Source organism: Hippoglossus stenolepis, chromosome 17, assembly GCF_022539355.2.
Source record: "Hippoglossus stenolepis isolate QCI-W04-F060 chromosome 17, HSTE1.2, whole genome shotgun sequence".
Classification (NCBI taxonomy): Eukaryota; Metazoa; Chordata; class Actinopteri; order Pleuronectiformes; family Pleuronectidae; genus Hippoglossus; species Hippoglossus stenolepis.
Window position 1 is genome coordinate 1,440,328 of NC_061499.1, and position 25,018 is coordinate 1,465,345.

Here is a 25,018-nt window from a genome sequence, read left to right on the forward strand (position 1 = left end):
CACAATCCCCTGCGGCCAATCACAGGCCGAGTTGTACAGGATGTAGTAAACAAGCATGCTTTGACGGACAGCAGGTTTTGGCGAATAGAAGAGCGCGAGCGGCCACAGTGGGCCAATCGCAGGCGAGGTGGGCGGGCCTCGTGTCCACCAGGGCCTCGGAGGAGGAGGAGGAGTTCCTGGCGGCCATCTTGGATGTGCGGACTGATTGTTTAGCGAGAAGAATTGTGAACATTTTAGAAAATAAGCCATTTTACTGAATCCCTGAAGGTTTGAGGAAGTGGAGGCGACCGAGGACCGAGACCGTCACTCGGAACAGTCCGGGTAAGTGACCCTCGGAGCCGGGGGTGATGGGTTTGTGAACCGTCCCCCCTCCGTCTCTCTCCGCCTCTCTCCTCTCTCCACATCAGGCAGCGCCGCCGGTGGGAAGCTGCGTCTCTCCACGTTGCTCCGTGTCCGTGTTTCTGCTCCGGAAAACGGACTAAACGCCGCGTCTCGGCCGGGGCCGGGTCGGTTAGTGAAGTGGGTCCGCGCGGAGCTCGGTGCCCCCGGAGCTGGGGCTGGCGATGCCCGCCGTGTTGATAAACATCCCGGGATAAGAAATGTTTGACCCTCGCTCCCGGTGGTTCCGGCTGTTTTTTTTTTTGGTTTCTCACATTTCACCGTGAATCCGGTGCAGAAACCGGCGGTTCGAGTCCGCGGCTGCTCCACATGTGTCCGCGCGCTGTAGAGGAAATGCTAAAAACAACACCTCCTTGTTTGTTCGAGTCAACACACGGTGCACATTTCACAGGGAAACCAGCAGCTGACGTCCTGGTTTCTAACGTGTTCCTCGGATCAAACTGGGGAAGCGAGAGTTAAACTGTCAGAGACCATCGTCATCTCAGAGACATTAAATATTAAAGTGCGTTGGTGCAGAAAAAAACAAAACAAGGGTTTTAACAGGTTTAGGTCAAAAGTGGGACAAATGTACAACACTTTAATCCATCAGATTCATTGTAATATCACAAATATCATCTTTGGATTATATATTTTTTAGCAGCAGGATTCCAGCATCTCTATACCTGCAGAAAACCTCCATATGAGTAATATTAATATAGTATCGTGTGATTTCAATAATCCACATCGATGTGCACACTCTAAATACAATTATCCGAAACCTTCCAACTTTATAAATGTTGTAATAGACGTTATAGTCTTTCGAGAGCTGCTCATTCGCCTTATTGGTTTTAATTTTGAAAGATGCAGTTTTCTTTCTCCCCTGTAGCTTATCACTAATTCAGTCTCCGCATTAAATACTTTGAGTTATACTGAGACGTGTTTCTAATATTTAGTCTTTAAAAACATTTTAACAAACGTCACCAAAAAATAGACAAGGCCTTAAACTTCATGCTAGCACAGCGACCGCAGCAAAATATGATAACGTGTTGAATTTTACTACGATCGACACCGATGTTTAATAAAGAGATTATGAAGTCAAATTCATTCAGGCAGCGTCTGCACACTGTTAATTTTTATTTTTCATGAAACAATGCCCTGGAATTCATTCTTATTCAAACAGAAAAACAACTGCAAAGGTGAAATCATTATGAGGTGCAGTGATTGTCTGTATTTCAGGGCTCGGATGAGTTGTTTTAATACCAACAATTCACATCATTTTACAACATAAATCAATTGTTTTTAACCATTTAATTTGAGGCAGAATTCAGTGACAGATTTCATTCTGTGCAATCTGCCCAGAAGATTATCTATAACAAAGGAAAAGCACCCTGCTAGCCTTTTAGCCCGGCGGTTGTTTGTATCCGTCGTGCTGCATGACTTGAAAACAACTTTTATACATTACATCATCCGTGAACATACTTTCGCACCTGAGTCGTCACCAGGTAGATTTTAATCAGCAATGGTGAAGAAGACAACAACTCCCATGATCCCATGCTGCATCATGATGTAATCAACCTAGTTCTTTTGTTATTGTTTTGATTGAGAGACTCGTAACTTGTACACGTAACTGTTGGCTTAAAGACACGTTCATTAAAAAAGACTCGTTCAAATTAAATGCTCAGCGGCTCTTTGGACATCAAAATGCACCTGAAAGCATCTTTGTTGTCATTTATAATTATGGCGGCGTTAAGTTGAACAATAAACTATATTAATTATATACATGTAATACATCCACCAAGGAGCCTTGATGGGTCCAAGTCTGCAAATTGTGGAAAATGATAACACCTTCGGTAAATTAGCTGAACTGATGCTCTTCCTGTAACCGTTAGCTTCCCTCTGGGTGTGTGTCAGTACAACGTTATAAATACTACGTTTCTGCAGCGTGATCAGAAACGCCTTTGTTCAATGGCCTGGGTCCGAACGTGATAACCGGCCTTAAAGCCGAGATGGCATATTGTCATCACCTCAGACTGCTTGTTAGAAATATGTCTGCTCAGCGTGCGCTCCGTGTCTCATCAACAGACGGCGCTCGATGCTACTTTGTTGAACACAGCTCAGGTTCTTTTCCAGGTCAAGAGGATCCACTTTTCAATCTGACCAAGCAGCAGCTGTGAAATTCCAGTCTAAATTGTTGCTCAGCCATGAAGGGAAAAGTCGAGCAGAACAGTTTATTACACGTTTACTGCGGCGAGAGGAAACATTAAACCACCTCATTTGGCATGAAGCTTAGTAGAGATGTTCTTCTACCATTTCCCCAACCCGTCATAGAACTTTTTTATCTAGTTTGACAACAGAACGGAAATTAACTCGACTCGACTTAAGATTTCTGGTTATCTTTCTTGCTTTGGGGCTTTCTTTGTCAAATTAGTGAAGTTTGAATTTGGTTTCCAAAGTTTGCTGCTGCAGTCCGTCCTCTGTGAACTTGCTCGTGCCACCTCTCGAAGCTGAAGTCTTTAACATTGCACACGCCGCCATTTTACTGGTGGGACTCTCCAGCGTGAAACTACATGCTGACATTTTAGCTAGCTCTGGCTAACACTGCATTACAGAACGGCAGAAATGTTTTTTTTGCGTACTCGCTGGTGCGCGACCCGTCATTTATCGGCAGAGACATCTCCGATGCTGATATCAGAACAACTCGCTCATCACCGTCCTGGCTCCTCACCGGAGGACAATAGATGCAGGAGCCAAAGTCAAAACAGCTCAGATGAAATTCCACTTAAACAGTCAGAAGACATTAATGAATAATTGGTTTTTCTGCGTGCACAATGCACTTCACATCACCTGCAGGTGAACCCGATGTTGCCCTGTCACAGAATGTGGTGCGACAACACCTGAGGCCTGAACACTCCTATACTAAGATCTGACTACACCATGATGGACAATAGAAAAATACTTACATAAGAGAAGGAAAGATTCAATAACGTTGTCTGCAGAGCTCAACAAATCTCCATATTTGTCCCATCTTGGACTAAAAAGACATTGATGATTTACATCAGTGTCTCACAGTCTGACGATTGCAGATTAAATGCATGTCATCATATCAGAGACCCTGTGTGCCTACATGCTGAAGCATGTGATATTGGAACATGCAGAGGAAATGGAATTGAAATCAACAAGCTCAAACTCGTAATATGAAAGTGGAACAATATTGACGTAGAACTCATCAGCTGACGTTAACACGGAGCCGGCACATAAACAACATCACTTTTCTTTTAGTTACATTTTCAGATTTCTGTAGAGACGTTGAAGAGGGTAAAGGTCAGACTGAACTGGAGATGCACCTCTGGATTTGCCCAAAGACACTTGAGCAGGGCAGCAGCTAATTAATAAAGAGGAAAATGTTCTCTGCATGTCTCCTCATATGTCCCATATTCTTTCTATCGGTGTCTTCATTTTATTTTTAAACTTAATGCTATTTAAGTGGTTTATTTTTGTCTTAGCTCAGCATGTTTACACTCGTATCTTATTCCATCAGCTTTTTAAACATTTAGATTTTTTAACTCAATATGTGAAATGCAGTTTTAATTAATACATACTCTTTTCTCTTTTGTGTTTTTCTGCAGTGAAAGAAGGCATGAAGACATCATCCTAGTTATCAGTCATGGCCGATAAAAGGAAACTTCAAGGTGAGGTTACTGTGTGTGTGTGTGTGTGTGTGTGTGTGTGTGTGTGTGTGTGTGTGTGTGTGTGTGTGTGTGTGTGTGTGTGTGTGTGTGTGTGTGTGTGTGTGTGTGTGTGTGTGTGTGTGTGTGTGTGTGTGAGGAGAATTATCTTATCAATGAACATGATATTATCTGAGAATATTCCATATCACCCAGCAAACTCTGGTTTGGCAATTGTTGACACTTCCTGTTTGTGCACATGGGGACATGACATCCATGTGTGTGGGCAGACATCTGTGCAGAAGTGCTGACACACACGCACACACACACTCTGTAGTGAGGCCCGTCAAGATGTGACTCCTCTGCTGCTCCTCCCTTCTTTTCTCGCTGCTTTTATTTTTTTAAATCTAAACAGCCCGGACTGTGACAGTGAATCCGACGTTGACTGATGTCTGGAACTGTTCACAGTGCTCTGATGATATCCAGCATCCAAAGCTGAACACACAACACCACAGCGACTCTCGTAACCCAACCCAGACCTTTGTGTACAGACAGAAATCCCCCCAGCTCAGCTCTGTCCCACACAAATCTTCCTCGGAGTCCTTTTTCTTTTGATGTTATTTTCAGCTGCCATTTGTCACCACAGGGCTGAAAACAACAAATTCATCCTTAATGATTCTCTGTCAGCTTCACTCATCTCTTCACGCGCGCCCTCGTGACTTCCCTCTCTGAAAAAACTAAACGTGTATTTCCCCCTAAATCTCGTCCTGAATAAAGATGGAGCGCAGGCACCGACTCGGCTCTGTCAAATTGTAATGTATTATTACAGAGGAGGTAGACTTTCATCTAAAAATAACACACCGGCAGCAGTGTCTTAACATCAAGGCTGTTTAAGGTCAGACTCAACTTTGGCTCCTCGCATTTGTTGAATCTTCCCTCGTTTCTCGGAGTGACCGCACAGGTGATCAAATAACAGTCAGAGCCACGTGGAGATAGTAGTGGAAACACTGCTGAATATCTGAAGCTGCTTTGGGCTCATATCGGCAAACATAAATATCAACAGATATATTCATCTGTTTCAGATTTTCCTTCCCAGACTCCAGTCATATTACAGTGAATCAGATGCAACTATCAATTAGTTTTTATCATCAATTAATCCACCAATAACTTTTTTTAAGTTAATCGTTTAGTCTGTAAAATGTCAGAAAATGTCTCCGCGTGTCTTGTTTTGTCCAAACTACAAATATCTTGCGGCTAATATGATATAAAACGGAAAATACGCTGGAAATATATTTGAGAAATAAATAATAAATTGATTGTCTAAATATGATTATGAAATTGAAAGATGACTTTCCACACGTGTTTTTTTTTTCCCCTATTCTCACTTCACTACAACCATAATCTCTGTGCTAAAAATAATCAAACTGCATAAGAACAAGTTTTTTACCTGATTATGTTTATTAGCGAACAACTTATCGTTGTCACGTGACTTGAAGAAAACATTAATCTGGGACATGGTGGCGATAACGAGGCCTAAATGATTTTCACTTCCTGTCACCGCATGTTTGACTCCGCGACCTTCCTCTGATCGTGAAGCTGAAGATTTGAAGTGTGTGTGTGTGTGTGTGTGTGTGTGTGTGTGTGTGTGTGTGTGTGTGTGTGTCCTCCTGCCTACAAGCTTAATGCACCTTTAGTGATTTGCATATTTCATGAGATGTCGGCCACAATTTGCTAATGCCCGACTCTTCTGTGTTGCGTTTGTTGTGTTTCTGTGTGTGATTTGAAATTCGAGCAGCAACGTGACGTGTTTTTATAAAAAAAAAAAAGCAGGTTCGCGCTTTTACTGAGATTATGCTGACGAGTTAATCCTCTCGAATCTGTAGCGTAGAATAACTTAAAACATTTTTTCCAGTTTTTAAATCGGCTTCTTTGAACTCGCCCCCTGGTGTTTTGACATATTCATATTTGCAAATTTCACTAAACCTTCGCGGTGTTCTGCTCCTTCTCGCCTCCTCCAGGTGAAATAGATCGATGTCTGAAAAAAGTAGCGGAAGGTGTAGAACAGTTTGAAGACATCTGGCAAAAGGTGAGGAGGGACTGTGACAAGGTTTGTGGAACTTTTTTTTTTCTACCTTTCAATTCATATGCAAATGATTCTGTGTATCATGTTTTTTGTCTGTTTAACATCAGAAAATACGTAAAATGCCGTCACAATGCCATGTCAGATGAAAATCAATGTCCTTTCCATTAACTTTTCAGTTATTCACTCAATTGACCGATCACTGCAGCTCTGCACATTTTCACTGAGAGTTTTAATTAGATCATAAGAAAATGTCACTATTTCCCCAGAGCCATATTTTGGTCTGACGACAAAATTATAATTTCCTGTCGATCAGGGAACAACCAAAGAACAAAATGATAGTAAACTTTGCCTGTGAACGGGACATGTGTCTGCTTCAGCCGGCATTCAACCAAATTTTGACCATTACAAGATTGTGTGAATATCTTCGTGTTAATCTCAACACTACTCTCACGTGTTACATGAGCTGCAGTGATTTAATTATTTTCTTGCTTATGCTTATTTTCTTTATAAGGGTGTTAAACTGGGATTTGCATTTGCAGTCATAATAAGTAAATGAACACTGCCATCACCACAACAGAATGTGCAGTCCTCATTATTATTATTATTATTATTATTATTATTATTATTATTAAAACAGTGCTCGGCCCTGAGCTCCCAGCAGCCCGCAGGCCCAGAGCGCAGATCTGTTTGGCCAATAAAGAGGCACAAACCTGTTAGTGGTTCAGTTAGCACAGATCCCAGTCGCCCTTTTCCCCTCATTATATCCTGTATTTATTATACTGCTGTACTATTATATTATACTGCTGTACTTATATTATCAGCAGCTTACTGCACAGAAATCCAGTGACCTTCTGGAGGCTTGAGTTAACTCAGACATGTTCATTTTGTTATTCCTGTGATTTCTGCTGATTTTATATTTTCCTCTCATGTTTATATTTGACCCCATTCAACTGTGTTATGATGTGAGATCAATAGCACAAAACAGATGACATGATTTTATATAAAAGTTCTTAAATCGCTCTGTATTTCCAGAGCACATGTTTTATCCTCCTCCTGTTGTTATTATGAATGTGTGGCAAGCATGTACACCGTGTTCCTTTAAATATTTCACCTGTTGTCGCTTGTTGTCTCTTCTCTGCAGCTTCACAATGCAGCCAACGCCAACCAAAAGGAGAAATATGAAGCAGACCTCAAGAAAGAGATTAAAAAGCTACAGGTAACAACCAAGACATGACTTGAACCATTAAATCAATTGAATCTGTCGATGTTTAAATGCTCTCAGGGTTAAACCCAGAACTAAAGAAGAGTCAGCTTTAGTCTGGATGCACAACAACAGAGACATGTGGAAGCGATGATGATGCAGCCACCTGATTGGTTCTTATCAGCTGTGGCTCGACTTCCTGTGTGTGAAGTCTTCCTCATCGTCCAGTTTGTAGCCAATCAGCAGCTGAGGCAGAAACTGGTCGACCTGTGGTCTCATGTTCTGAAAATGGATGAAAGGTTGAATATTGTTTGCTGACGTGCAATAATTTACATTGAATATGATCGGCCAGAAGCCGTGTGCACGCTTCATCTTGATGTTTCCATGAGAACCAAACTTAAAGCCAAGCCGGTTGTCTGTATGAAATTCACCCTCCATGACGGTTGAAGACGAGTCTCTGCACGTACCACACACTTCACTCATGTCTCTCTCTCTCTCTCTCTCTCTCTCTCTCTCTCTCTCTCTCTCTCTCTCTCTCTCTCTCTCTCCCTCCCCCGCTCTCCGCTCCTCTGCCTCCTCCTCTGCTCCTGGTCCCACAGCGTCTTCGAGACCAGATCAAGACGTGGGTGGCATCCAACGAGATCAAAGATAAACGGCAGCTAGTCGAGAATCGCAAACTCATAGAAACGGTGAGTAGGAACTGAAGAGGGAGCTCGCATCATGTTCATGATTACGCTCCCTCCAGGACCCGTGTTCACTCTGCAGGTGGAGTTTGATTTCATCTCTTGAGACTCTTGAAAAGTTCACAAATGTATTTGACAAACTTCAGGTCTTAGGAGTTATTAAAAATCTCTGTCATTGATCCATTACCAGATAAGTCATCGACCCACTGATAACACTCAACATCCTCGTGTTTGTTAGTATTAGTATTATGTAAATATCAAGGCTCCTGTAGAGATTCACGTGATGCGTATGTCCAATTCAAACCTAATCCCGCACTGGACTTCTTCGAGCCCTTAACAATACACATGTGAGTTGTGCAGCTGATCTGATGAACTGTTCTTGAGATTTGCGAGCCACAGTCAGACAGACACAGAATTTTGGAATTATTATCTAAATCTGAACTCAGGCGACAGTCATTGTGGCGTCTTCACAGAGAGATGGTAAACGTGGGAGCTGGTGCGATAGCTGTTGTTCAGCGCAGCGCCACCTGAGTCTTTAATGAGGGTTATCGAGTCGGACTGATGCAGACACACCTACAACGAGCCACAAGAGCCGACGCTCCAAACTTCCCTCTGGTCTTGATGAGTTGTTTTTTTAACCCGAAGCTGCTCTTCGTGTTTCCTGTGGTTTTGTTGCTTGACCTGAATTTGTGCGCTCGGCCGTAAGAGTCGTGCAGGAAGCGGACACGTGTTTGTTAGAAGCGTCTCGTCCTGAGAAGAAAAATACAGAGCGATGAATCAGTCAGTTTGTTTTACAGTTCAGGATCTTTGAGACCCTGGACATGTCTGAATTTAGGTTGGGTGTTAAAATCCTGATAAAAGAGGCTCAACCTTCAGGAACCAAGTTTTAGTTTTACCCCATTTATAATCTGCTGTGTGGTTTTTAATTGCTTGTTTAGTGCAAGACTTCCATTTATAATCAGTCCGTCTATTTGATGGCCCCACGATTGTTAAGGTTATTTAAGAAAGAGTAAAAGTTCAGTTGTTTACTTTGTTTTATAGGATTTTTACACTCATCAGGTACTTCTGTGTAGTATTAACGTGAACATTATAAACCTCGATTTAATAGGTACAAGTTTTAATAATGTTTTTCTTTTCTCTTTTGTTTCTGTCTGCAGCAAATGGAGCGGTTCAAGATAGTGGAAAGAGAAACCAAGACGAAAGCCTACTCAAAAGAAGGACTGGGTCTGGCACAGAAGGTCGATCCGGCCCAGAGGGAAAAGGAGGAGGTCGGGATGTGGCTAACGGTGAGTTTCATTTTATTATTAAATGATCATCTGTGCACAGGAGCAGTCATTTAGTCAGAAAACATGTTTAACAAAGAGTTAGACTGCTGCAGGTCAAAAGACATCAGCATGAACCTGTTTTGGTTAAAATAGAAAGTTAGTTGCTTGAGAACTTAATTGGAAAATGATCTTTGTCTTCACCACATAGTTTAAAACAGTAAAATATACACAGCTATGACATGTAAATTAAGGGGAGTGACAGTAAACAAACCACTCTGCTCAAATGTATTTTAACTTGTGTTGAACTTAAATGTATGATTAACTTTAATGCACGTGTTGATTCATGTTATTTCATCATCACCAATTGTTCCTGGTCCTTTGAATGAAAATCAGACGTGGATCTTCTTCTTCTCCAGATGCACTTTTAACACTTACAACCACTTTAGAGCCGTGTCACGTTTGCTGTGAGATTAACTTCCCCTTTCTTGTTTTTTCTTCCTCTCTTTCCTCAGAATATGATCGACACGTTGAACATGCAGGTGGACCAGTTTGAGAGTGAAGTGGAGTCTCTGTCGGTCCAGACCAGAAAAAAGAAAGGAGACAAGGAGGTCAGTTTATCCTCATCTCTGATTCATTCATTGTTTTCCTCTCTGCTCTGTGTCGTTTCCCTCCATTAACTCAGATCAGTCGACCCTCAGCCTCACCGAGCTCCTCTGTCCTCCATTCATCTTCTGTCGCTCCCTGACGAGGATAACCTCGCTGACCACGTCTCTTAAGTCCTCTCCAGGGGCCTCATTTATAGAACAGCTCTTTGACTTGACCCCTGAGGACACAGCAGTCGTTTTAAAGAACACGAGATCGAGCAGGTTCTGCGTAGCCTCACACTTTCACTGTCTCAAAAATTACGTCTTTGTTATGACAACAGGAAATATTTGCAACTTATTTCCTTTGGATCAAGACGACTTTCTCTGTAACTGCCTCAGATTTTTTGCTCCAAGCATGGAGTTTGCACAAAGGATCTTTTTATGCATGAGACCCAGAGGGGTTTTATTTTTGTGTCGCTGATGCACGTAGCGTCACTGGCCAAGTCTAGAGATGTTGAAGTCATAAACTCTGCCTCCTCTATGTTAGCAGATGGGACACGGACCAGACTAAAACACAAAGTACTGTACAAGTCGTTCTATTGTCATTTGTTTCTGATAAGTTTGGTTTAAATTAGTTATTTCATGGTATAAAAACGCGGTGAAACATCATGATTGACAGGTGGGTCTGACTCGTCATTTGTCGAGCCCATGTATCGGCAGCATCTTTATTCTGAAGGCCCCCAATCGCTACTTCACTGACTGGCTCCAAAAGTTGAAGTGGAGATGCATCGTCCTTCCTCTTTATTCTCTGCTCCCAAAAGTTGAGCCAGAACATCTGATTCGCCCCCTGGTGGCTGGCTGTAGTACACGTCTCCATGTTAGCAAATGGACCAAACTTAATAAAACTAGTAAGTTAGATATTTCTTTAATACCTTTTCAAGGTTGAGGATTAAAATAGATGCTCAACCGATGCCTTCAGCTGAATGAACAACAGAAACTTGACCTGCCTAATTTTAATCTTCATAAATAAGTAAAACGTTGGCTGAGACTAAAAAAACAATTTGTACCATAAAACATAACTAGTGTGAGTGGAACATAAAGAATTAAAATGTCGCCTGTTTGCACTCAGCACAGTGAAATCCTCGCGTTCCCGACATGTGCTGAGGCAGCATTAATATGTGTTGAGATGAAACACATTAATATGTTCCACTCTGCTAACTCCACTAATGTCGTCCGGCAGCAGCAGCCGAACAACATGCGTCTTAAGTGTGTGTTTTAGCAGCCGTGGTGTTTTAATAATCCTCTCAGTACAGCCAGTCGCTCACGGCGCCGCTTCTGAAGCTTTCACCCAAAAGAAACATCCGGAGTTTGGTCAAGATATAAACTGGAACACGTTTGACCCCAAAATATAGAAATAAGCAGAAACGGGGGGGAAGATGGATAAATACATAATAAAAGGCGTTTGAAGCACTCAAGTGCTTCAGAACATGAATTAACTGGGAAGGAGTTGAAGAATTAAATATTGAAATCAGAAGTGGTGCGCACGATGCATTAAGCCGTAAAGTGAACATGTAGCAGTGCCTCCCACCCGCATGCTGTTAAACCTCCTATATGTTTACTCACTACAGGGATTCTTTTATTGTTTTAAATTTTTAAAAGACTTTATCTTAATGCTTGTTGGGCCATTTTGTTCTTTACTATTTGAATGAATAATTCATTCAAATGTATGTTTTGCATTGGGATGAAAGAATCTTTTCACCAAATGGAGGAGCACGAGGTGGAGGGGGGGGTTCCTGGATTCACCCGTTTATCCACATCAGCTCCAAACATGAAGGGGTTCTTTTTGGGTCTACTCAATTAAAACCAAACTTATCAGAAACATGAAGACTTGAACAAACATCAGTGTGATGACAAACAATCTGAAATGACAGAAACCATCTTTTTTTAAAACATTTATTTGACGTTTGTTTCTGCTTTTTAGTTCATTTCCCATTTTCTGACATGGAGGAGGTTCATGGTCCTTTTGGATAGTGACACTATCTAAATCAAATTGAAAAGTTTGTGCAGAGACAAACAGCTTTCGTTCAGAAGTGTCTTTAAACTTTAAACCAAAAGTCTAGGGGGACAGAAGTCAGACTTTAAAATAACTTCCCCGCTGCCTCGATCCATTTTTCATTGTGCAGAAGCAGGACCGGATCGAGGAGCTGAAGAAGTTCATTGAGAAGCATCGATACCACATCCGGATGCTGGAAACAATACTGAGGATGCTGGACAACGACTCATTGCAGGTGGACTCCATCAAGAAGATCAAGGTTTGCTCTTTAGAAAAAAACTCTGGGACTGAACTTTGTATTCTTTACAGTTTGTCTTGTTGCTTCTGAAAACCTTTTTATATTTGTATTTGTATACGATTCCTAACTGACAAACTGCACTGTAACGTTCTGTTTCTATGGAAGATCTAACTGTTGTTTTGTGTCAACCCTGAGAAATACCATTCAAGTAATGCACATGTGATCATTTCCTTTATTTCAGGATGATGTGGAGTACTACATAGACTCGTCGCAGGATCCCGATTTTGAGGAGAACGAGTTTCTGTACGACGACCTGGATCTGGACGACATTCGTAAGTAGAGGCAGAACTGGACTTGACTCTCCTTTAGCTTTAATTAGGTGTCTTTGTTTATTTTTTGAACAATAAAGTCAGATAACTACAGATAACATTTGTATCCGTCCAGACTGAAGCGTTTTCCAAAAATCCACGTTTTAAGGGCTAGAAAACCCAGGAGTGATGTTGACGTCCGGCGCAAACAGAGCAGAAGTGATGCGTTTTGAAACCTGAAAGTATCAGGATGAAAGTAGCAACAGATGAGAATTCAAAACAACAACACTGTTGTTGTTTGCAATAAATAATTGAACACATTCACCAGAGAGTAAATGTTGTTTTTAAGCGGCACTATGAGACTCTGCATGGTGGCGGCTCCTAGCAGCAGCTCGGTTCATGTGTAGCGGAGATGATTCAGAGGTTCAGTCCTTTTAAAGCGTCGCTGTTCATCAGGAGACTGTTGTATAATTACTTTTTGAATTTCCCATCAGTGTAGCTGCCGAACCACAGAGACGTCCATGACCTTCACTCCTGAATTATTTCAAATCAACTCTGTGGATCTTCGATCCGACTGAGGCCTCGTCTACACTACTGTGGATGCTTTCTCAGATATTCAGCCTCAGTTCCTCGCAGACGAGAACGCAAAAATGACTACTAACACTTAAACAGGCATGCCGGGCCAGTAGGTGGCGATAGAGTCCACATCAGCGATCCGTCACATACCAAAGAAGAACTCTGTGAGCATGCTTGGTGAGCTTGTTCTCCTGTCAACCGGTTTTAGCTGCTGTTGTTGCCCTTGTCCCTGACACAGGAAGCCCAGTTTTTGGGAATCTGCACTGAGCACTGAATCACGGGTTTAGTGACTTGAAACGTGCGTTTGTGTTCGGACGAGAGGCTCAAACACGGGAAAAAGTTTGTTTAGCTAAATATCCTCATTAGTGTGAGCAGGGCTGAGTCTCAGCTCAGGTGGGCTGGTCGAGGAGACAAATGCACCCAAGTTCAGTGAAGCTTGTGAGCGTCAACGCGTTAACACGGCTTTTTCCATCAGCTCGAGACTGTTACTGAACTCTTCTGTGTCCCTGCTCCCTGCAGCTCAGACGCTGGTCGCCACCTCCCCGCCGGGACACTCGCACTTGGAGGACGAGATCTTCCAGCACTCCAGCAGCACACCCACCTCCACCACCTCATCTTCACCCATCCCCCCCTCGCCTGCCACTTGCACTACGGTATGAAATCTTCTTCAGAGTTTTGGTTATTGATGGAAGTCCACAAATTGACATTTCCTGCACTTTTGACATCGAGATTGAGTCTTTTTCTGTTCATGAAAGTAATGCAACATTTGGTGTTTAAAATTTAGAGATTTTTCATACAGTTACCAAAGAATTGTGAGTAACTACAGCCACTTTTCCACTGGTCAAACCTTGCACCTTTTCTGGTGCGACACGCATTGAACTTCTGGACATTGGCACTGAAGTAACGTTTGTGTTCTTCTTGTTCTTTACATCTTGGGAACAATGTGCTACAGTGATGTTTGCGCAAGATGCAACACAGACAAGACTTTCAGTCGCTGCTCAGTTTCAAAGACCGATTGACGTGAAAGATATAAAAGTGTAACCACCGTAAAACATTGTCACTGGTCTCCATGAAACTTTCTCCGGCTGTGTGTTGTGTTTCCGACACGTTGGTTTCTGGGGCTGAGAAACAAACTCCTCTCCTGGCGCTGGGAAAGCTGTCAATCACCTTGTTAAGAGGGTTTATATTTGCTTTTTTAATATTCTGTTTACTCTCCAACGTTAAATCTCCAGAGTGAAATTCAAAAAGTAACGGAGCGTCTCTCGACCCTCATCTACCTCATTGTTATCTCTTCAATCAAAGAGTTAAAACGATCTAATTCCTGAAAGTGAAGTTCAAGTCAAGTCGGGCCAACATCAAAAACATAACTAGGAGATAATTGCCTTTGTATCTGTGATTGTAGTGCCCTGCCATCTGCTCTCATTGTTCTGCTCTCTTACCATTATATCATCTGTTCTTCCGATCCGCCCACCGACAGCACGCAGTGAGAGGAGTTATTATAAGTCTGATGTGTCTGAATAGAAGGCGTGGAGCCGTTAAACGCTGCTGGCAGGAAGTTATACTTTGGCATCAAGGTGAATGTAAGGGATGAGATGTTCAAGGACTCCTGGGAAAGCAGAAGTTCAACTGGTTGTAGTTTTAACTTTTAATTATCCAGGAGCAGTTTAAACTGAAGCTTGAGCGATGTTCAGCACAGCTGCAGTCGAGTCTCGCTTCCCAAACATGTTTTTAATGAGAAACGTTTCTAATAGACTGAGACCTGAATAATCACAATCTCCTGCATGTTGTTCCTTTTTCAGGAGAACTCAGAGGATGACAAGAAGAGAGGACGTTCAACAGACAGTGAAGTTAGTCAGGTGAGTCTACACACACTTTACACGTGACTGCAGCCTCCAGGAACACACAAAGAATTTGTCACAACAATAATGTAATTTATTGATCAGTCAGTGGGAAGATAACTCTGAAGTTTGATGATCATTTAATGAAAGACAGACTTGTGCTGATTTTCTGATTCTAACTTTTATTTTCATGATTTATGGTTAATTGATAGATTCCTCAATTATTAAAATAACTGTTCTAATATAACAGCCTAAATATATTCACACATTTTCAGGTATTGGTATTTTTAAATGTAATACTTTTTTCTGTGTCCTGGTCACATGATGACATGTTTCTAATGTTGAACATTCAACGCTCCGGCTGCCTGGACTTAAATATTTCATCAGTCTAACAAGTTTTCTTACTTCTTTTTCAGTCACCTGTGAAGAACGGAAACCCCTCCTGCTCGTTATCCTCTTCCTCCTCCTCCTCCTCCTCTTCCTCCTCCTCTTCCTCCTCCTCTTCTTCCTCCGTCTCAGGACTGAACCCCTCCTCGCTGGTCTCTATGGCGACCATCGCTGGGGGTGGAAGCAGCGGCTCTGGGGGAAACAGTCATTACACCACCTCGGGGGGTCTCCTCTCCAACACCTCCGCTGGCAGCTACAGCAACGCCACCCAGCAGCCGCCGCACCCGTCGGCACAGCAGCAGCCGGCCAAGAACTCAGTGAGCTCCTCCTCCTCTGCACCCATAGCCTGCCCCAGCATCAACAGCCACCCCGCCTCCTCCGCCTCCTCTCCCCCCAATGCCAGCACACAGGGGCTCCTGACTTCAAACTCCCTGCCTCCGTCAGGGCCCCCGCAGACCTCCAACAGCTTCGGCCTCGGCCTGGGACTCTCTCTGGGGAAAGGCGGCATGTCCAGCTCCCTCACCACCAGCCCGATGTCCGGGGGCCTCGGCTTATCAGGGATGCCGGCATCCCTGAGCACCATGGCGAGCCTTCTATCCAGCTCCACCCCAGCACCGTACGCTCAGGCAGCCGCCTCAGGCGCCGTCGGCTCCGGCTTACCAGGTTTACCGGGCTCCCTGGGAGGCGTCAGCACCACAACCACCAACAGCGCATTGGGCTCCATTGGCAGTGGGAACATCACAGTCGGCGGGCCGACATCTTCATCAGGAGGTCTGCTGGGCGCATCGACATCGATGGGCAGCATCGGCTCTGGGATTCTGGGTTTGAGCTCCAGCCAGTCGGGGATGCAGGGGTTGTCTCTGATGTCACAGAGCCCGGTGGGAGGCCTGGCTCCAGGAAGCGGAGTCGGCATCATCGGGAGCAACGGGGGTAACTCGGGATCAATGGGGAGCGGAGTGGTGGGAGGAAACTCGTCGCTCTCCGTCAGACCGCCGAGCCGACAGAAGCAGAACGGAAGCACTAGTGAGTATCCGTCTGCAGAAGTGATGCTCAGTGGTTGTCCAGCTTCTCTGGACCTTTAACAGACCAATCAGCCAAACTGAAAATAAAATTGTGAAAGGATCATGTAACACAGTGAAGGGTACTGGTGCTCTCACTGGTATCCACACACCCACTAACTTTACTACTGGAAACAGTCAGAGTTCCTCTTAAAGTGTTGAACTTCACGACCAGTTCATTCTTACTGTTGAGATACGATGAGTTGAAAAGTCAGATTCCACGTTCTCATTTATTTTTTCCTCCGTCACGCAGGTTACAGTGCTGTGGTAGCCGACAGCACAACAGACTCCGCCCTCAACAGTGTCAGCCAATCACAAAACAGCCAACCCTCATCTTTGATCTCCACAGCCAATCAGCCGTGAGTCTGAATTCATTTAAAAAAACATGGGAACATATTCTTCTGTGGTTTCTGTCTTTTTTTTACTAGCTAGTTTTAAATAAACTAAACTGGTGATTCTCCCTCTGTATGACCTGCTGACCCTCTGTTCCTCCTCTCCTCCTCTTCCCAGTAAGGATACTGGTCCCAGTCTACTGGGCTCTATCACTTTGTCGTCCAGCTCTCCATCGCCGGGCTCCTACAGCGATGCCAAAATGGTGAGCGGCGGCAGCCTGCTGAACGGACCGCTGTCCTTCTCGCAGTCCTCCGATGGCATGAAGGTGAGAATACAAACACGCGTGATGTGTGAATATTGAGATGTTTCTGTAACAGCCTCCTGGTTTCAGTCTTCTCCACCAGCAGCAGGCTGCAGGGATCTGCTCCCACTCAGCCACAGGAGTTTAACACAGTGAAGCTGGTTTATACTCGATGGGAGCAGTTAACAGGAGTTAGATCTGCAGCGCAGGTTCAGAGTCAGTTCACCCATTGATATCATCACTGCTCGATGGATAAAGATAAATATAAAACCAGTGGTTTAAAGTCAGATTAAAAAGATAGACCTTTTAGTTTCCTTTTAAAAAAATACAGCAACTGTCCCTCCTATTAATGCTGGGATGTGGGAAGTCGTGTACATGATGTGCTAATACTAACGTTACTGTAGTTTAGCAGAGCTAGAAAACAGGTAAAGTAATGCTGGAAATCTGAAGAGAGAAAAGAAGAGACTTCTGCAAATATCAACATTTTCTTCAGAGGCTTTATAAAAGTATACGTCTAAAATGAACGCCCACCAGCAGCCATCTTTGGGGGAATTTGTTTAATGTGATCTATTCTGCAAATACCCACCAGGTGGCATCCAAAATGATTTGGCCCCTCTTTGGGCATCTGTAACGTCATCTATGTTTATTTACTTTCTAGTGTCACAGCTCAGGAACTCTGAGCTTTCTGAAAATACCAAGGTCCGAGTTTTCATGTCTACCACTAAAGGACAGCATCCTAATCGATTCGGAAAACTCGACCCTGTTTGAAGACAACATGACCATGAAAGACGAGGTATGGGAAAACACAATTCTCTTGGCAATATAAACGTTTTTTTGTTCAGTTTCTAAATTGCTCGTCGGCTGCCTGATGTTACGTCACAGACATTTCCGGGTGGAGGGGCCCTCCAATACAAACAGCCCGAAAAGCGAAGCCCAAATGATTTCCATGAAAGTGTTATCACTGGTGGGCGGAAGTTGAGTTCCCCCGTAAGGGCAGGAAGGATAACTCCGAAAACCCACGACCTGCAGAATCTGTTTTCCCATGAGTCTCTTCCCTTGTCTGTCCTCATCAGCCCCAGGAGCCTCTGAGCAGCCTGAAGTCCATGGCCGAGCGAGCAGCACTCAGCTCAGGGATGGAGGGAGACGTGCCTTCCCTGCACCTCACCCCAGGTAACACACACATTAACACAAACACACACACTGGGCATGGAGCTGAGTAAAAGGAGGGTTGCCACGGAGCAGAAATAGGAAAGCTGCAGTTTAACAGAGCAAAGTGTCATCTCACCTCCCACACTCCTCTGAGCAAACACTGCTGAGGATTTGATCGTCCCTGACTCAACTTCTCTGAATCCCTCCATCCTCATCATCCCTCTCCTGCACCCTTTTCCTCCCTGGTTCATCCGGGCGCCGACATTAACCGACTAAGACCGAAGGCGTCAAATAAAAAATAAGCACAGTTTGAAGACATCCTCCTAAATCCTGAGGGTTTTCTGAAGTGAGACTTTTAAAATGTTGTACAGGCTTCGAGTGATAACAAGCAAACTACGATCCCCGTCAACACATTTCACCTTTTCCTGCTCGTACTTCAGCAAATTACAATTTATTTCTTGAAAACAGTGACTTCATATAAAACACATCACTGGTCTTAAAGGTGTCCACGCACTCGTATGTTCCATCAGGTCTAAATAGTTTAACTCTGTCCTCTCCTCAGACATCTTCCCCAGCAGCACTACAGCCTCCTCCGGACCCCCGTCTGCGCCTCAGACCTCGCTGTCAGAGGTCAGCATCCCCCCGTCACTGGGGGTCTGTCCGCTGGGGCCGGTGCCCGTGTCCAAAGACCAGCTCTACCAACAGGCCATGGAGGAGGCGGCGTGGACGCACATGCCCCACCCATCGGACTCCGAGAGGATCAGGTGCAGTGGAATTCAAATTTGTAACCACGCGATAATTCGTCTTCACGCCGTTAACGTCGCTTTGTCACCCCCTGGTGGCTCTCTGCAGTATAGGTCATAGATATATGTCATATGTTGTAAAAAATAATGGTTTAATTAGTAATTTGATGATATAAAAACAAGGTTAAACGTCATGATTGACAGCTGAGACCGGCTGTTTGGTTGAGTGGCAGCGTTTGTGTGGGAGGAAGTGGAAACGTGTGTCGACCGTCTTTATTTACAGTCTGTGATTTAGATTCATGCCTCAGGAGACATTGTAAAAATGGTGTCATTGTATTTAATATATATTTAGTATTTTCACCTCAGTGTGCAGTGACACAACAGACACACACACACACACACACACACACACCGAACAGATAATACTGGGGCTGTACGATGCTTTCAGCCCACACAGGTACAATTGACATTTAAATCCAAACACTCAAAACCTCTTGTCCCACAGAACCTGTTGTTCAGCCAGAGGCGGTGACACACACACACACACACACACACACACACACACACACAGATTTCTCCTTTTGTGTGTTTAAAACTGGAATCTGACGTTGATGTTTAAATATAAACAAAACATGAGAAGAAAACCTTTTAAATATCCATAATCCACTGGCACATAATCCTCACTTGTCTTAATTGAATCATTTCATTAACCTGCTTGTTTCCGACTGTCGAGTGTTTTCACGTCAAACTTTTCGTCCTCTTTGTTTGACGCGGTCCTCAGTTCTGGGGACAGGGACACGTGCAGTGGAAACAAAAAGAGACAATGTGGGTTTGTCGCTGATCTAAAAATACGAGGTTTAGATGGAAAACAGCGAGAGTTTGACCCACTGGTGAATTTTCCTACTTTGTGTGGATTCATCAGGGTCAGTCGATCGTTCCCGTTTAGTTTCTAACTGAAACTCATCAGGCTTGTTACTTCAGGTCACATGACCGGGTCAACGCGCTTTATTCGTTTTCTACGTCAACGAGATTCTTAGAGGAGAATATCTATGATTTGTGAAATGATTCTGAAAGGCCTGACTCTGTTTTATTTATTCTTGATGATGATAATTATCTTTATTCAGGCACAGAACATGTACACAAGAAAGTAAAATATGTCAAAGCAATGTTTTAGAAGTGTCTCACTTTGCTTCCTCCTCTCGGTCCCGCTCACGGCCTCCCTCTCCTCCTCTGTGTTTCAGGCAGTACCTGATGAGGAACCCCTGCCCCACCCTGCCTTTCCACCACCAGGTGCCACCGCCCCACTCTGACACTGTAGAGTTTTACCAGAGGCTTTCGACCGAGACCCTCTTCTTCATCTTTTACTACCTGGAGGTAGGTTTGTGTGATTCCACGCTGAACGGTGATGCAACATGACGCACAGCAGGAGTCGGAGAAGAGTTTCACAACTGAACATTTAATGTAGAAATATAGTCAGGAGTCGTCTCAGGATATTCAAGGTTTTAGTTGCTTTTTCAAAATGAAAAGTAAAATGTCAAGTTGTATTTTGTGCAAAACTCAGGATTAGCTTCTTTTAAATCTACAGCACAAAAAGAACCTGTATTTTCTCCATCACTTGTGGTTTGTTTAATCAAATGAACGTCTCCCTCCGCCCTCCACCCTCCACCCTCCACCCTCCTCTCCTGTGTGCAGGGCACTAAGGCCCAGTATCTGGCAGCCAAAGCCCTGAAGAAGCAGTCGTGGAGGTTCCACACAAAGTACATGATGTGGTTTCAGAGGCACGAAGAACCCAAGACCATCACTGATGAGTTTGAGCAGGTGAGTCTCGCACCTCTGACCTCGTGTGGAGACGGTTTGGACCAACGAAGGTCCACACTAGTGATGATGTTTATATAAGCAACCAGAAGGGGACCGACGCTGTCCCACTCGTCGGTTAGATTCTCAGACGTAGGTGGTGATGCCAAGAGGAACCCTTTATCATTGTGGTGTCTTTGTTTTCCTGTTTCGCTTCAGGGAACGTACATCTACTTTGACTATGAGAAATGGGGCCAGCGGAAGAAGGAGGGATTCACTTTCGAGTACCGGTACCTAGAAGACCGTGACCTCCAGTGACCTGCGGAGAGAAATGTGGAAGGACAGACGGGCGGACAACCGAGAAAGAGAGAGAGGGACGTGGACGGAGGAAAGAATTAGCGAATAATTGAACGAACAAATACGGGGCGGTCCGGCGGCTGACATTCCTGGTTTTGACCTCAGCTCGCTGTTGGAAAGGAGACGTTCTGGGCCGGAGGGCGCCACCAGTCCCTCCCCCCGACCCTCCAGCCCCGCCCCCTCCTCCTCCTCCTCCACCTCCTCCTTCACCAGGTCTTTTATTTCCATCTTTTTCCTGAACTGGAACTTTCTTTAAAACAACAAGAAGACTTTGTTTTGTTTTGGCAGATAAAAAACTAAAATCACACCCGACATCCTGACGACCACGTGCTTTTCCCTCTCTGTGTTATTCTGTTGCTTTGGCTTTAAAAGCTGTTGCTTACATTTGCCCCTGAAGAACCAAAGATAACGATTCGTACCGTTCAGGCTCCGTCCTGTTTCCAAACCGACTAAAGAGGCTCCGGACCACAAACATAAATTTGTGCTGCAGCATCTCAAACTTTGGACTGACGCAGGTGACAAATGTGACTTTGGTTTTTTTAAAGTGAAGACGGAGGAGAAGACGATGAGAGAGAGGACGTCGTCTTTTAATAACCACGAATCTGAACCTGTAAGAACCGTGTAAACCAACAATTAGAACAATCAAACGACCCCCTCGTCTAACGCAGCAGTGAAAAGTTTAACCTTCACGAAACAACGTTCTCCTCCAGCTGATACAACAGAAGCGTATTCGGCTTCATCGCTTCAGCACTGATGAAAAACAGTTTTCAGACATGAACTCCAGAATATCATGTCTGGACGTTTTCTGGAGTTTGTCTTTAACATGTGAGGAAGCAGCAGGACCAGGTCCGGGGCAGACGTGTTAGAAACGTCATCAACACGTTGGGTTCATGTCTGAAAGCAGCTTTCGAAGCGGATCTTTCCGCCGGTGAAGCCTCCTCCGGTGTTTCACTGACTCCGGCTGGTGTTCGGTCGACAGCGGCCGGAGTCAGAAACAATCAACACGACGTGGGTGAAGTTCGGTCGTGGGCGGCTCACAGGCCTCTCTCTCACTCTCGCACTCTAAAGTATCTCCGAGGCTCTGTTGTTGTGTTCGTGTGAAGTGGTGAAAGTGGCCGCTTCGTTTTGTGAATCCGTGGCGTCTAAAAATATCCGGGCCTGCCTCCTCCCGTCCCGTTCCAGTGGAGGAGTGTGACAGCAGAGCCGCCGAGGTGTCGGTAGTAACAGGCTTCTACCTGGTGGGCAGCGTTACGTCACCGCCACAGGAGAGGGATCAGAAAACCAGTTTCACCATTTAAGTTAAACCTCACGTCGTTAAATTAAAAGGGTCAGTTCACTCAAATCGGATAACAAACACGTTTTCCTCCTTTTCAGTTTCCTGAGAAGTAAAGAGGTTTTTAAGGAGCCAGTTTTTTGTTATTCGCCTTCATTGGATTCGGCTGCCGGTCAAATAACAGATCGAACCAAACCTGTACAGACAATTTAAAAAGGTCAGGGTGTGAAACCACCAACACAGAAATTCATCAGCTCGTTCCACTAGTGATTCAAACGTGACGTCACCTGATCTCAGACACGTGCGTCAATCTCAACTTCTAAAATTAGTCATGGCAGCAAATCCAAGATTAAAACGGGATTAATCTGTAGAGTGTCACTCGAGCTTTTTTAACTTGACACTTCTTCACCGACTGAGGAAGGTCAGCTTCTTATTTAGCCTCAATTCCTCAAGCGCGTTTTTAAAACAGACGTTTCTGGGAAACATGCACGAACTCTTTTGGTTTGTCAGTTCCAGCGTCGTCCAAACGTTTTGCAGCAGGAAACTTTTCTACTCTCTCCTGCGTAACTTTTCTTTTTCACATCCACAAACTCAAACGAGGGAAAAAAACATCATTTGGTTTTTCGCGAACACAAACAACGGACGTGAAGGTTTTTTAATTTTTTTGTAATTTGAGTGAACTGATCCGTTTACAACCGAAGCTCCAGCGGTGATCCGTGTCAGCGTCGTGCGTTTGATTCCACCAGCAGCTGGATGGACAGTTTGTCGTCCGTCTCCTCCTCCTCCTCCTCCTCCTCCTCCTCCTCGCTCTCTCCGTGCTGAAGAGCACAAACACCAGCACTGATGCCCACACCTCCTCCTGCGTCCTCTACTGACACACACAGACACACACACACACACACACACACACACACTCTCTGCCCTGTTCTTACCTCCATCAGGCGTTTTCCCGGCTGCCGAACACACTGCAGCTTGTTTTCTTTTTTTTTATTCAGTTTTCTCCTCCTCTTCCTCTCAGCTCCTCCTCCTCTCCTCTCAACGCCAGGTAGATATTTCCTTTGTTTCTCAGGAAGTATGTCATCGATCATTTTATGAGGAAATGTATCCGCCAGCAGCTCCGTCGCCACAGCACAACAACAACAACAACAACAACAACAACAACAAGATAAACAGACCAGCACCAACATGTTCCTTCGGGATTCTCACGATTCTCACGAGCGTTTCTCGGCTTCGCTTCTCGCACCACTTTCTCTTTTTCGTTCACCAAAAGCTTTTGAAAAAAAAAAAAGAAAAGAAATTGAATAAAAAAACTCAAATCTGTTCCTCCGTTGTTCGGAGCAGCACCTGGACGAGAGGCCATCTTTATATTTTGTATTTTTTGGATTATCTGTGGTAGTTTGTATATTATTTTTCTTTTTTTCAGAGACGGGGGGGAAAAAAGCGTTTGAAACCCCCCCCCCCAGAGGAGAACGAGGACCCTGTTGTTTTTAAAGATCGTCTCAACAGGAGCGTGGTTTGTTTTTATAGCCGAACAGACGCCGACGACTCGACACCCGAACCCACAGTCCCGCTTTTAACCTTTTGTTTACCTTTGACAAGCGTAAGGGACGAGAGGGCGATCGAGAGCCCAAATGTGAATCTCTCTCTGCCCCTTTGACAAAAGTGTTGTATAGACTCCTTCTTCAAACCTCTCCGTTGGGTTTTTTCTCTTTTTGTTTGTTGTTGTCGTAAGACAGCTTGAAATAATGACACTTACAAAGTGGCGCTGAAAAAGTAAATAATGAAATAACCATGAATAAAGGATTGTAAAATATTAAAATAATTACTTTTCAGAAAACTGGGCTGGTGCTGTGGTTTGTGGGAAACTATCACGATGTCAGACACACAAAATACACACAAAATACAAGATTCATGTTTGTAGGTTGAAAACATTAATTAAATGTGAAGAAAAGAAAAAGACAAGACGGCTGGAAACATCATTTTTAGATTTTGTGTTTATTTTGCTTTGTTAACTTTCAGGTTAAGGTTTTATGTTATTTCACTTTTTCTGTTAGCGTCTGAAGACGTGAATCAGAATTCAGATCTTCCAGTATCGGTGACAGTCGACTGTACATCTCAGATGGTCGAGCTTCCTCAGAGATTCATCTGAACTCTGCAGCCTTGTTCCTGCTTCACCCGTCACTTCTCTGGACAACGCCACAAGGTGGTGGTGGTGTGGGGGGGGCAGAATGGGAAGATAAAGCTTTAGTGGGAGCGGCACTGGGAGAACATGCAGCGTCTCAGGGAAACGCATCAGCTCGAGCTGCTCATTGGACCAAATTCACGCTGCAGCTCCCGAAGGTCACGACGTAAACTTATGCTTTTTATTCACAACATTAATTATTGTGATTCAATTTGATTTTACAACAGTTTTTATTGTTTACTCTGAAATTAAAGCATAAAACCATAAAGTTACTTAGAAATCAACATCAAAACGTTCACGTTCTTTTTAAATTGGGAATCAAACATGCGGCACTAAAGAAGTTTCCACACGAGCTGCTCTTTATTGGTTCCTTTCAGAGTTGGAGCCCCCTGGTTTTGGAACAACGATGAACCCCCGTCAACAAAACGTCAAACGAGTTAAAATCCCAGTAAAATAAAACACAGTCGTTCTCTTCCATCGCGTTATAAAGTTATAAAACACAAATAATTATTTATCAAACAGATGTATTTCACACCTTCACAGCTTCACCAGGGTTTTGCTAAAGGGCA

The 25,018-nt window shown here is 44.0% G+C and overlaps 1 protein-coding gene across 3 annotated transcripts; it reads left to right on the forward strand.

Annotated features, from left to right (window-relative positions):
- The first annotated feature begins 111 nt into the window (after positions 1-111).
- cnot3b (CCR4-NOT transcription complex, subunit 3b) lies at positions 112-24,104 on the forward strand. Of its 3 annotated transcripts, none has more exons than XM_035182567.2 (20): positions 112-321; positions 4,005-4,067; positions 6,062-6,129; positions 7,268-7,342; positions 7,927-8,016; positions 9,168-9,296; positions 9,788-9,883; positions 12,043-12,171; positions 12,392-12,482; positions 13,554-13,687; positions 14,834-14,890; positions 15,289-16,282; positions 16,571-16,676; positions 16,828-16,975; positions 17,610-17,744; positions 18,025-18,121; positions 18,663-18,864; positions 20,085-20,217; positions 20,536-20,661; positions 20,857-24,104. In XM_035182567.2, the coding sequence occupies exons 2-20, from the start codon at positions 4,043-4,045 to the stop codon at positions 20,953-20,955; spliced, it is 2,934 nt and encodes a 977-aa protein (XP_035038458.1). In that variant the 5' UTR covers positions 112-321; positions 4,005-4,042; the 3' UTR covers positions 20,956-24,104. The 3 variants fall into 3 exon arrangements, with proteins under 3 accessions (XP_035038458.1, XP_035038457.1, XP_035038456.1); XM_035182566.2 differs by having other exon boundaries at positions 113-321; positions 6,062-6,150; positions 12,046-12,171; XM_035182565.2 differs by having other exon boundaries at positions 114-321; positions 6,062-6,150.
- The last annotated feature ends 914 nt before the right edge of the window (positions 24,105-25,018 follow it).